This window comes from Toxorhynchites rutilus, chromosome 2 (assembly GCF_029784135.1).
Source record: "Toxorhynchites rutilus septentrionalis strain SRP chromosome 2, ASM2978413v1, whole genome shotgun sequence".
Lineage (NCBI taxonomy): Eukaryota > Metazoa > Arthropoda > Insecta > Diptera > Culicidae > Toxorhynchites > Toxorhynchites rutilus.
In genome coordinates, this window is record NC_073745.1 from 222,321,065 (window position 1) to 222,334,954 (window position 13,890).

Below are 13,890 nucleotides of genomic sequence, written 5' to 3' on the forward strand. Positions count from 1 at the left end.
TATCAAAACACACATCTTCATTCCCTTCTATCGTTCACAATAAATGAAACAACATCAAAAAAGCAAAATCACATTAACATCCTAATTAGGCACAAACAAAGATGTCACAAAGTGCTACTCAAGTCACCGCGCTGTCGGATGTATGCATATTACATCCGGTTTCTCATCGTCTTCTCAGAACGTGCCACCGGTGGCTAACTTGGTAATTGTTTGATCTAAGGAACTCGGCACCAACGGGTTGCTGACCGTTTCGATGGGAAGATTGGCCAGATCGGCTGCATTCACAATACTGCTGGTCGGGTCACTGATGTCGCTGATGTTCTGCCGAGTCAGCTCAATGAACGAGCTGTTAGTTTGGGTGATGTTGACAATTGTTCCGGTGATGGGAAGTGTCGTTAGCAGGTCTGTCAGATTGGATATCGCCCCGATATGAACTGGGGCGATTCCGGTGAGCACTTGACCGTTCACGCTGGTCGATACCGGCAGCGGGATATCACCCAGGTTAATGTGAGTTTTGTTCGATCCAGAGCTGAAGAAAGTCAGGTCCACTTGCTGTTCACTGAATGAGGGGAATGAAAAATCATTATTGTGATGGTGTAGAAGTCAATAGAAATGAAATCGAGCTTACCTGATTTGTTCATCATCAATCTCTTCGCTTGCATTGTCCGGTCTATCAACTAGGATACCAATTTCGTAGACTACAGCTTTGATAACATATCTGTTGGGAGGAAATAATTTGGGAAACAAAATCAGTTATATCAATCGACTGCATTATCCTATGACCATGTGGAATTGTTTACAGCTGGAGAGAAAAGCAAAATACCAGTGAAGCAAAACGTTACACTTCATAGTACTTGACGGAAGGAGGCAGTGGACGGAAATGGAGCTCTCAACGAAGGATGAAGAAGGAGGTACAGTAGAACCCTGATTATCCGCGGAATAGTCTGGCAAAGTCAGCGCGGATAACGCAATAAAGTACTAAAAATGAGGTTCAAACACGAAAAAAAGATAATTCAGTATGAAACTGTGTTTTATCAATACAGAAATCGTCGAAGTATCCATCTATAAGCTTTTGAGCACCAGCGTTCAAAAAATGTGAAAAACAGCATCAAAACAAAAGAGCAAGAGCCTACCACTCACTGACGAATTTCGAGAAAATCACAAGAATTACTATGAAACTCGCTTTCGCGGATAATCCGCTCGCGGATAATCGAGGTTCCACTGTATGTGGCATACCCATAATGTAGTCATCGTGATAATCACTGAAATCGTTAGTGCGTCTTCCGGGTATGTATCGACCAAAATGAGTGAATGATGAATGAACGAATCTTTTTTTTTTTGAAATTTGTTGGTTTATCATTTCGGATATTATTTGCGAATACGTCGATATTTCATAAATAACTCTTTAGTAAAAAGTGCCGGAACCCTGCATGGTTTTGCAGAATCATTTCGAGAAGCAACGATTCTTTCTTGCCTTTGCGAGAACAATACATTAATTGGTCATATGTCGCAATTTGTTTCTTTATATCAATGAACGCATTGCAATGAGTATTTAACGAGAGGCATCTTCCGTGCATCGCATGTACAGGAAATGAACAAGTTCTAAGTTTCGCGCAACACACACAAAGCCAAACTCTGATAGCTAGAAGCGATCTATAATCATTTGCACTCTTGTGATGCATTTCAAGTGAAATATTCGCTAGCGTTCACAGCTCGAGGGGAAACATAAAACACAAAACGAGCAGAATAAGCGACCTTTGTTGTTTCGGGCACAGAAAGATTCTGAGAATTTTCCTCAGAGGAAATGCAATACTTATACGCTAGCGACATCTTACATACTACGCAAGCGTGGAGTTTACTTCGCAAATATTCTCTTTTCGCTATCCCCCTCGTTGTTTCTATTCTAGCGGCAGCATAAGTTGCCCGTTATTGACAGCTCTGTTCGGGAAAGCACACAAATGGACAGAACAAGTGTATTGTGAAATGGGAATGCTTTCAATTTTCATCAATTTAAACTATATACAGAATATGAGATTGTAATGTATAGCATAGAAAACAAATCTTAGAAAATTTTCGATTCGATTGGCATGCAAATCGTTAAAATCCGTTCGCAGCAAAAATAGTTATTAACGTTAAAGGGATATTCTAGTGTAGAGACACGAATTTCGGACGTTTTTTCGAGCTCTACAAAAATAAAACGAAGATTATTTTTACTATCCATTATATCATTATTTGTTCATCTATTTTTTTAACAATAAAACGAAAATTGAACGGAGAAAAAATGTTCATAAGTAGAATAGTTAAGAGGTTGATGAAGTAAGTGGGTTAAAAAAAAGTTGTGTCATGGCGTACACGATTCCAGTCATTCTGGTTATCTGAAACAAAAAAAATTAAACAGATTCTGAATCAGTAAAGATGCCGTTATCGCATGAACCTCGGACAAGTCAAAAACATGTTTTTTAACGAAATGGCGGCCGTTTAAAAACTAAATGCGGTTTAAAACGTTTTTTCTTACGTTTACCGATTATTTTAAAATAGTAAAATTTAAAAAATATCATTTTTTAGAGGTTTATGCGAAAGAAAGATGCCCGCAGATTGTATCCATATAAATTCGACATGAATCGGTTCAGTAGAACTTAAGATATCGTGTACGCCAGTTTGAAAAAACTAGTTTAGAGAAGAACGCGTTTTAAGTTCATTGTTATGGCCGTACCAGGTTAGATGCAGCATCACTAAAATGACTCTAACTTTGTAAATAACAGGGTTTTCGATAAATCCTTTCTAGGGTATATTCTTGAATACCCAAACTACAGAAATATGAAGAAAAAAAAATTGATTTTTTTCAAATTTCTAGACTAGCATACTGCGTCAACTTTATTTCATAAAAACGTGACCTGTTTTCTGATTTGGCACCCTTAATGTAAGACGTAGTCCTACGTCAAAAAAATCCAGGGTATTCAGTCGAAGTTGATTTTGGCTCCAGTTCTGAAAAACAACATTTCGCCTAGAATTGATGTCAACATCTAGTTGAGTGATCCTATGAGCCACTGGTTACAGTACATCCCCTCAGTAACTGCCGCTAGTTATCAGCCCTATTCTGTATTCCGACGGATTTACATTTCGTTCGAAACCGTTATTTCGTTCGAGTTTTAATTTCGCATTCCCTATTTCGAACGTTTTGCCCATTCAATGTTTGAAGAGAAACAGATCGAACGAAATGCAAAAACAACTCGAACGAAATACAGATTGGAATTTTATCAAGTCGTTCGAAATATTTCGACTCGATCGAAATGCAGAATAGGGGTGTATGTCTCTGTCAACATTTGTGCGGAAGTAAATCGTGGAAGATGCGATTCAAATGTTGACATTGCGCTTGAAAAAAATGTTAGGTGATCTTTGGTGAGATTAGAATCGATGTATACTGAAAAACAAATCTACAAAAATCGATTTTCTCGAGTAAAAAAGATCGATCCAAAAAATCGGAAATCGGAATGGAAAAAATCGATCTTCTGAAAATCGATCCGAGATCGTCCAATCCTAGTGTATATGACAGTTATACACTGCGTTTCACAACTATAGAACCACTCAGTAAGAGGTCGGTTGAATTGAAGTATATAGTGTGGGATATAATAACTATCTTCATTTATTAGACGGGCCATTTGAATTTTATTATTGTGTCCAGGCGCGAAATATTAAAAAAACTAAAATTCCAGTTTTTGCCTTGAAACAATCCTTCAAATCTTCCAAATTACGAAGATCGGCTGCAATTCGATTGGACTATTTAGACTCACTGAGTCTACGTAGGGATGTCACAAACTTATCGGACCTGACCCTTTCGAATCGATTGTTCCTATCTTCTCCAATTAATTAACTTCAACATAAGGATATTCTTATCAGACCTGATCCTTTCGAATCGATTGTTCTGATCTTTTCCAATTAATTAACTTCAACATAAGGGCATGAAATTTACGCTCTCATACTTTCATTTGTGTTCCCTCTTCACGCACTAATTACGGGTATAATGAACCCGTATCGAGTATGTGCCGTGTTTCCAACCGCTCTTTACTTCATTCGATTTTCACCTGACCCGTTTACAATTGAAAAAGTTTCTGTTTAACGCATCATGGATATTAAGCTCTTGGATATTAAGTAAAAACTATGTTAGATTTGAGAATATCATTAGGGCAATTTTGTTCAGGCCTGTTCATAATAAATAAACAAACAAAGGATCTACTGGGAACGTAGTCCAGTATGCCCAAAAATAAACAGGAAACACGAGGAAACATTGAATCACATATGGCGTAAAATGATGTGAATCACACACGTAACGTAGCGGAAAAGGTAGGTACCCAGCAAACATTAAATCATGTGAAATAGCATAATTGGAGGCGATATACATACATCCAAGCCACATTTAGGTGATATATGATGCGTATAACTGGCACATACATGCAAAAGTGGAGGCGATATACGAATTTGTCATATTATATGTGTATATAAAGCCGTGCATACCGATATACGATACTTGTTACACTGATATGCGATTTGACCTAACAAAGTTATAATGTACGTATATAATACCGCACATCGATATGATAGTCTGATGATAGTCTCTGATAGTTTCTGCATTTTATACAATTTGATACGGATTTCCTAGCATGAGCAAAAATTATACGATTTAATGTTTGCTGGTTTGCTACTTCTTCTTCTTCTTCAATGGCACTAGCGTTCCAAGGGGAACTTCGCCGTCTCAACGTTGTATTACTTGCATAATTTTTATTAGTACTCAGTAGAGATGTTTACGCCTTGAATATATTCAGAGTGGCAAGCGTGGAATACGTGTGTCCACAAAGCAAGTCGGAAGAAATTTCTTTGACGAAAAATATTTCAACCAGAACGGAATCGAACCCGAACTCCCGCCATTATAATGTGTGACGCTAACCACTCGGGCACGAGAGCACGATGAGGCAGGTACATCTGTATCAAGAAGATACTTGGTCTGAGTATAATCGAGAAGCAACATTGCCTAAAAGCTCAGTGCTGCTCAATTGCCCGCACTATCCTGGAATATTCGTCGGTCATTTGATCTCCTCACTTGCAAAACGGAATTGAACGCATTAGGGCGGTACAGCGTAAATTTGTCAGCCACAATGTAGATTCTAGGTGGACGGATCCATTTAATCTGCCTATTTATAAGAGCCGTTGCATGCTCATGAACTTGAAGTTACGTGAAAAAAGATGCAACGTGGCAAAAGCATGCATCATTTGAGACCTTCTGCAAGCCAATACTGATTGTCCCACTCTGGTCACCACCTAAGACATCAATATGCGTCGTAAGTCGCATATTGATGTCTAAGCCACAGTCTTCGTACGCATTCGTTCCTCAGTACCTCTACTGCTAGAACTAATTATGGTTCACATGAACCAATGCGGAATATATCTTGTCTTTTTAATAGGTGTTACCACGTTTTCAACTTTAATGTGTCTCGTGAAACAAACATCAGGTTGTTCAAAAGTTCTTACCCTCAAAGACAATTCGCTTCCTGAGTATCTGGCACCATGCTGAATTGCATATAGGATAACACTGGGTGAGTTGGACATACGGGGTGATTTGGACCACCACCCATCCCACAGGTTTTTCCCGCTGATTAAACAAACTTTTCGTGTATTGTGCAGTAAAGTTCTGTTCGCCTACAGAAGAAGAACAATTTGATGCAGCGAAACTGTAACTTTGATAACAATAAATGAAATTAATTGCATTTTAATTTTTGCATGTTGTGTGGGGTGACATGGACACGTTTCTGTGGGGTGAATTGATCCTACAGGTTTGAGGCTTTTCTTTGATCTAACTGATTCCAGATGTCACGGAATTACAAAAAGAGAATGGGTAACGTTGGAAAAAGGAGGAGCTTGAAAGAGCAACTCAGGCCATCAAGAACGGATTTTCTTTGACCAACAACGAAAGTGTTTGAAAATGAACAACAGTGAAAGGATTCATCTGGAATTATGGTGTCAATCCATTTTTTCTGGTCTGGAATCTGGCCGAGACACCTAATATCGATCCCAAAACACTGTTACTGATTCTAACATTATCCCAAAATACTTTACATAAACATAAGCATGTTTTTTTTTATTTCGTCCCCATGCTATAAACAGTAGAATATCTTGAAACGTAAATACACTATAGATATACGATTAGATTGAAGAATTGAGTGTTCATCAACATTGTTACGATTTCCTTATAGCCTTATTAACCATAGATGTAAGAAAATTATATATATATATATATATATATATATATATATATATATATATATATATATATATATATATATAATTTAAAAATTCGGCTCTTTTAAACTTAAGTAACTGAGCCTGTAAAAATATACGAATCATTAAAAAAAATGTAGTAGGCTAGAAATTTTGTGGCGCGGGAAGAACATGAATGCCTCACAGCGTAATTTCTATTATAAATTAATGTTTCGTTTTCGTATTTCGAAATTTATTCTGAGGTCAATGTAATGGGAATTAAGTCCCCATTGAACGAGGATAAGGAATCGAGGCGGTCCAAGCCTCCAAGATGACGCGATCAAAGTCCACCGCCGACCCGTCGCATAGTGCACAGTTCTGAAAAAAGACGGTCAAAAATCTTTTCTCGTCTTACCTTATATTTTAGAGCTTGGGTGGCTTCAGAAAAGTTGTTCAAAATGTTGATTCGGATAATTTGTCGGTTTTATTTAAACTGTTACTAAGTTACAGTAAAAATAAAAAAAACTAACTTTTTATGCTTACAAAATAGTTGAGTTATGTCTTCAGCAACATTGTAGAACTATAAATTTCATGAAACTTTACTGAACATACATAATATCTATCTATCAGTCCTTCAGAGATATAACTGTTCATCTGGGGAGACTATCTCCAAACTAGTTTTTTAACTTAAGTTATGCCTAAATCACATTATATCAACTCAACATGTTCCACAAAGTTTTAGATAACATGAAAATACTTAACTTTGCTGAACATACTATTAGTATTAAATGACACCATTGCGATGTGCAGCAAAGCAAAAATATGTCACCTTTTTTCATTAAGTTTTTCAAAAATGTGCACGTTTGTACATCAATACTCAACACAATTTTGTTCATCGGGGTATAAGTACCAATTTTTACAGCGCAATTTACTCAATTTTACTCTGTTTCCTTCATACTTCATATACTATTGATGTTTATCTGCATTATATTAATTTATAAATTAATTTCTTATTCTATCTCATTATGAGACCTGAAAGTTCTGAATCGGTTTAGTAGTTCAAAAGTTATGAATTGAAAAATTGAGAAAAGTCATTTTTGGAAAAAAAAAAAAAAAAAAAAGAGGAAAAAGTTGATTATTCGGACATCCCGGACACCCTACTGAAAAAATAAAAAATACGGGTCTAATGTTCTGCGATAAAGAACAAAACTACCACTTTTCACGAAAATCTGAGAATCACTATATCGGTTTGGCATGGATTGGCTGATTTCGGGTTAATATTGAAAAAAAACCAAAAGGGGGAAATTCAAGTGAAAAACTCAAGTGCTGAGTGATAAAAGACACTTTGAGGAACACTTTCATTAAAAAAGTTTTGCGGGGAAATGCGGAGCAAGTTTTATAAGTCCATCCGAAGCAAAATTAAACTTCCAAAATAGTACATACTTTGTGTGGAGTTAACACATACTACAACCAACCGAATTTTGGAACTGACAACAAATATAAATTCTCCGTTAAAAATGCTTCAAGAAAAAAAATGAGCCAAAAAAAATTCGTTTAAAAACTTCACCAAAGCACATGTTAGAAAAACACACGCTAAATAGTAGCACCGACGAGCATATGCGAAACTGGTATCTTATCGCGTTGCCAGAGCAATGATGCGCGCGCGGAATGGGATGAAACACGTGATCCTAGATGCCTTGAACATCCTAGAATAAGGGACTGTAGGATTTTTGTGTTTTTATGCAACTTCATTTTTTTTGAGTTTTGGCCACCTAAATTTTCTCAGGGACCACAGTGTGCCGTCGGTAGCAACAAGAACAGCTGTAAAATTCGAAGACAAATCAACGGTAGTCGTGCCCATTATGGGCTCCACAAATTCCTAACGTCCAAAAAAACTTAAACCCCATACGAAAAGTACCATTTACAAATCTCTAATATTGCCGTTAATCTTCTAGGGGCACACACCATGGACTATCCTCGAAGTGAATTCGCAAGTACTTTGTGTTTTCGATTGTTCAGAGTTCAGAATTATCTACTGTGGTGTACAGAAAAACGGAATGTGGGGAAGGAGAACGAGCCACGAACTGGCGCAACTTCACTGCGAATCCAGCTTCCAGAAAGTCGTTGAGACTGAACCATGTGGAGCAGTATTTGGTAAGAATGGGTATAGCTCAAGGTTTGATAATTGCTGCCATGACCCGGGTGCATTGGCGATACATTTCGAAGAAGATCTAATCTCTTGATAGGATGTAGAATCATTGTGATTGAATCATCAATGCCAAACTCAAGAAGAGCTCGCTGAAATCTCGAAAGTTGCTTAGCAAGCGATGTCAAATCGTTTCATCGTCAGGGGTATGATGGTTTTCCCATGAACATATGTCAAAATACGCCAAACACCGTTTTTTTTCACGTGCGTGCAATCGTTTCTGGGAGGGTTACGATTTCTGTGATTGCAACATAAGGTTGCCCACATGGAGGGGCTCTACCTTCTGAGAAGCTTAGAGGGAAGTTCGACTATGTAATGTCGAGTAAGATGCAGATGGCCTCAACTCATTGGCTGTTTCAAAAAAATAACAACGGGCCTTATTCCCGTATCCACTTACACTTAGGGAAAGTGGGGGTAAAACGGATATGTTAAGAAGAACTTCAATTATATCGTTAGGGGGTCTTCGTAGCCACTTGGTTACGCGTTCGCTTACTAAGCGATCGATCGTGAGTTCAAACTCAGGAACCTCAATTGACAATCTTTGTGTTGTTATAGAATAACTACGTCCAAGCAACCATCATCAGCGATGGACGGATCCACGGTCGAAATAAGATCGATTCATCCATACAACTGCTCTGCTCTGCAAGAAACATCGGGCTGCTGTTCTATAAATAACCCAACAATGATCAATATCAACTGTCTCCGCTGTCCGGTCTGTTGAACAATGGAAGAACAGAAAGAATACCCTTACGCCTAAATGGCTACTACTGTTTAATTTACCATAATGTAATGGAACAGAAAAACCTAACGCCTAAAAATGCCTACTGTGTAATTTACAATTTATAGAAACATAAAAACATATGTACATGTACACGATTAAAACTCGGCTCTGTTACAGCTAAAATGCTAATGAGCCTAATAAATAAATAAATGGGATAAAAATATATATATATATATATATATATATATATATATATATATATATATATATATATATATATATATATATATATATATATATATCTTTGGAAACTCATGTTTTCCAAAACTTTGATGCAATTTCTTGCAATTCAATATACTGTTTTTCTACCTAATTGGCCAAATATTTTACAAAAAAGTGTTTTTCAATATTATTTCAATATTAAAACAGACCGAAAAGTACAACATTTTTTTCGATGCGGGTAATATGGACATATAGTAAGGGGAATATGGACAGGTTTGTAATATATGAAGGTTTATTGATCGCGAGAGGAATAATTTTATTCGACCAAGGTCTGAACTCATCACGAATGTCCGATAAATGATGAAAAAATCGAAATAATCCACCTAGAAGTGATATCGTGCTTTTCAGTAGTCTGAACAGACAGACCCTCAACTATTTTGCTTTTGGTTTCAGTCTGCTTCTAAACAGTCCACATCTGGCGATTTGATTTCCATTTATAGACGAAGGGCATTTCTTAGAAATAGATTAAACAGACTTTTCACGGTCCATCTCACTCCCACTGGCAACTGCCCGTTTTACCCCACCCCCCATATTGATTTCAATAATTTAAACTTTCCACTCAAAAATGTTAACACTTTTGCTCAGCATTCATTGCCATAGGGTGGCTTAAATATTATAGAATAATATGTAGAAGGTGTTCTCATTAACAGTCCGTATTACCCGCGATTCCCCTACGTTCCCACCACGCTCACATCTCACTTCAGTTGTTTGCTCCTATTCCTGTTTTCACTGCTCGTGAAGTGTAAAAATGAACTCCGTGTAGAAAGTGCAGTGGAAACCAGAATTACCCTGTGTGCATTTCCAATGTCGTTTCTAGGAGAAACGTCAGTTGTATTTTGTTTTGTTCATCCTCGAGTAGTAGATAAGTTGTTTCGAAAAGGGAATATGATCGGCGATTACGATGAGCACGAGAAATCGCTCTGTTTACAAAAATGAGAGCGTGAAGTGTAAATCAGAATAACATCGATGGATGAACTCGGTGTATTGATAATGAATTCTATAAAAAATTTACAGTTGCGTGATATCCGGAATAAGTCTGTACTCACTCCACATTGTTTTCACGTGTAGTGTATTCGGGAATAATACCCATCAACTTTGATAATTTTTCCTGTCGTTGAGAAGTAACAGGGAGTCACAAGTACTTTCAGACGGAGATGACACTTAAACGCAACAATAATCCGCAGATCAATTGAAGATCAAGAAACCATCTCCATACGTTTTGAAGGCCATGTGAAAGAACCAGAAGATCGGACAAAGAGTTCCACATGAGCTGTGAAAAATGGAAAATACTTTAACCACGGTAAAATTTTTAATTTCGGTGCGCTAAATGTGGGTTTTCTTCTATTCGGTTCCATATTTGTACATTTTGTTTTATATATGGAGCAATTCCACCCCAAATCAGCCGAAAAACAGCAAATTTTGACACGATCCTCACCGATTTTATTGAAACTTGACAATTTTTACATCATATGACCAATTTAAATTAGAACTAATTTTTTATAAGGCCATATGCAGAAAAATTTACCTTTTTTTTAACAAAATCGTAACTCAAAAACCAAAAGTCTGATTAAAATATGATGTATGACAAAGTTGTTAGTAAATAAATGAAACATTTAGGAAAAATAACATTTTGAATGTACTGTTCAATAATCTTTAATTTAATAATAAAAACTTTTATATCTCAAAATGGTTTGCGTTCTTGATATTTTGCTTTGAGAAACATTTCAAAAACGCCCAAATATATGCAATTGCAACACATGAAATTCGAGCTCGGTAAGAGATTATCTCGATTTACAAGATACGAAATTTAGCTCGGTGTGATAGTAATAGTGATTGTATCGACTTTTCTATTCGATTTACATAATAGGGCCCTATACTTACGAACTATGGGCCCTATTATAGAAAAAGGAGTCGATAAGAATTTCGCTCATTAGCTCTATTTTACTTTTATAGATACGGAGCTAGTCGATAGCATCGACTGAGTGAAAGCTATCGATGCAAGTGCCATAACTTTTCGAGTTGTTTGGTTTGCTTGTTGCATATTTTCAGAAAATTATTTTGTGTTGGTAAAATTAAAAAAAAAATCGAGTTATTGATTGCATTAGGTTAAACATTTTGTGAGCAACATTCCACATTTTTCAGATTTTGAAAATCACGCGTACAGCAGGAATAACTTATCGAAATTGTTTTGAACGCCCAATAAAAACCCTCTATTGCACAAAACTTCAAGCTCGTTTTTCTCGATATCATAAAAATGTCACATGGTCCGGTCTAACTTAACAGCGACCATTTCAAGAATATGATAGCCCAAATGAAAGACCATTTCTCGAGCTATAATCGTAAATTTTCAATACAACGATCACAAAATACAGAGAACTGGTGTAGGGTTCTGAGACGGAGAACGGCTACCGGAGGACTGGAAGGAAGGGGTAATCTTTATAAAAAAGTGAAACAGTTGGGTTGTGGGAACTACCGTGCAATCACGATCCTGAATGGAACCTACAAAATTCTGTCTCAGATTCTTTTCCGCCGTCTATCGCCAATAGTAAACAAATTTGTGGTTAGTTATCAGACCGGATTCATGCCCGGTTGCTCGACTTCGGACCAGTTTTCTACACTGCAGCGGATCCTCTATAAGTGGACCTAACAAACTCCGACCCCGTACGAAGTGTACCATGTTGACCGGTTGTTCTCTATGGACACGAAGCATGGAAAATGCCCGAAGAGGACTCACAAGCACTTGGTGTTTTGGAACGTCGAATGATCAGAACAATATACGGTGGTGTACAGGAAAACGCAGTATGGCGAAGGAGAATGAACCACGGCTTGCGCAACTCTACGGCGAACCCGTAGGAGATCTGGAGATCTGCAACTATGGACGGGGTTCATAGGCGGAACAATGATGTGGATAAGATCCAATCTCTTCATAGGATATAGCATCATTGTAAATTAATAAAAAAAAGGTGTAGAGTTCGAGGAGGAGGGAAAACCAATTATTTAAATTTGACTCCACATGGAATGAACAAAGTTAAGTTGGACAATTTAGCTCAAACTCAAACTCTGATTTCCAGCGTAGAATAGCAAATAACTAGTTGTTATTGTAATAATTGTTAAAAAAATGGTGCGTATACGTGCTCAAATCGGAAGTATAACAATTGTGCCCATGGCTCTGAATTAAACAACATTTGAGTATTTTCAAGAAACAAAAATTATAGGAGGTTGTGTCCAAAACACGACCGTATTGTTGATGTAGAACTACGCTGTAGTTTAATTCGAGTCACTTGTTTATAACTGCGAATATTATATTAAAATGCTGCTAAATTTTAGAAATAACCATTCTACCCCGTTTGGTCGCCCTGAATTTTTTTTTTCTTGTAGAATCATTTGGCGATTATTCTTTAATAATTCATTTTTGTCCTCGCAGAACAATACATGCTCAAGATAAGCGCAGTTATCATCCTTAGTGGAGAAAGTTTTGCTACTGGCAAGTGAAACCAAATTTACTTTTTCCTCGTATTACTCCACCACTCCTCACCGTCCAGCTCGCCCAGCAACGATGTTGTTCAGTCGGTGCCCTCACGAAGAGTGAAAGTTTGCCTCAGCGAGATTAACTGTTTATACTATAGCCAAATATTCCCCTTCGTTCTTCTCCTTTTTCTTTTTTCACGGAGACTTTAACTCTAACGATTTCACCTTCGTTGCTCGTCCATAAATTGCCCTTTATTGACAGCTATGTTCGGAAAAGCACACAATTTTTTATGAATTGTAACCATTTACACACAATGGGATTGTAATGTATAGCAATATCAAACAAATCTTAGGGAATTTCCGATTCCGATTCCGGTATGTAAATCGTCAAAATCCGTTCGCGGCAAAAATAGTTATTAACGTTAACTTTATTTCATAAAAACGTGACCTGTTTTCTGATTTGGCACCCTTAATGAAAGACGTAGTAGTTCTACGTCAAAACAGCTCTTACAAAGTCATGATCACGTTAATCACTGCTTTCGTCTGCTCAAAAGTACACTGCATTTAACACTAATTAATCAACTACTTAATAATGTCCTCCATTCCAAAATATCATACTCACAAGTCCTGGGCGGTTCCATTTGTGCTGTTGTTCGTTTCACTCTCCTCTATACTGTTATTGGCGATCGCCTGGAACAAGGTATTCAACGGATGAATACCGTCTTCTTCTGCTGCAGGCAACGGAACTCCATGTAACTGCAGAACGAACACAAAGAGTGCACCAGTAACCAAAACGCTAGTAAAAATTGCAGTCATCTTTGCGATTGTGTCACTGAGGCTCAAATCACTAGTTACATGTGTTCAATAGAAATTAATTTTTAAAAAATCTAGTGTTTCTTATGTTGTTCGGCGAACTACTAGACACCAGCAGCTTCCCGTTTCGAATGGCCCACGATGTGCGACA

At 37.2% G+C, this 13,890-nt stretch overlaps 1 protein-coding gene across 1 annotated transcript; it reads right to left on the reverse strand.

Annotated features, from left to right (window-relative positions):
- On the reverse strand, positions 1-13,890 carry LOC129764449 (uncharacterized). The gene is made up of 3 exons (XM_055763529.1): positions 13,549-13,890; positions 629-718; positions 1-559 (listed from the first exon to the last, which is right to left on the reverse strand). The coding sequence occupies exons 1-3, from the start codon at positions 13,740-13,742 to the stop codon at positions 175-177; spliced, it is 669 nt and encodes a 222-aa protein (XP_055619504.1). The 5' UTR covers positions 13,743-13,890; the 3' UTR covers positions 1-174.

Bases quoted from the DNA above. Each gene is read 5' to 3' on its own strand.
- LOC129764449 (XM_055763529.1), bottom strand. From the start codon at position 13,742: ATGACTGCAATTTTTACTAGCGTTTTGGTTACTGGTGCACTCTTTGTG. The intron at 719-13,548 runs GTGAGTATGATA...TCCTCCCAACAG, and splicing joins AATGGAACCGCCCAGGACTT to ATATGTTATCAAAGCTGTAG. The intron at 560-628 runs GTAAGCTCGATT...CCCCTCATTCAG, and splicing joins ATTGATGATGAACAAATCAG to TGAACAGCAAGTGGACCTGA.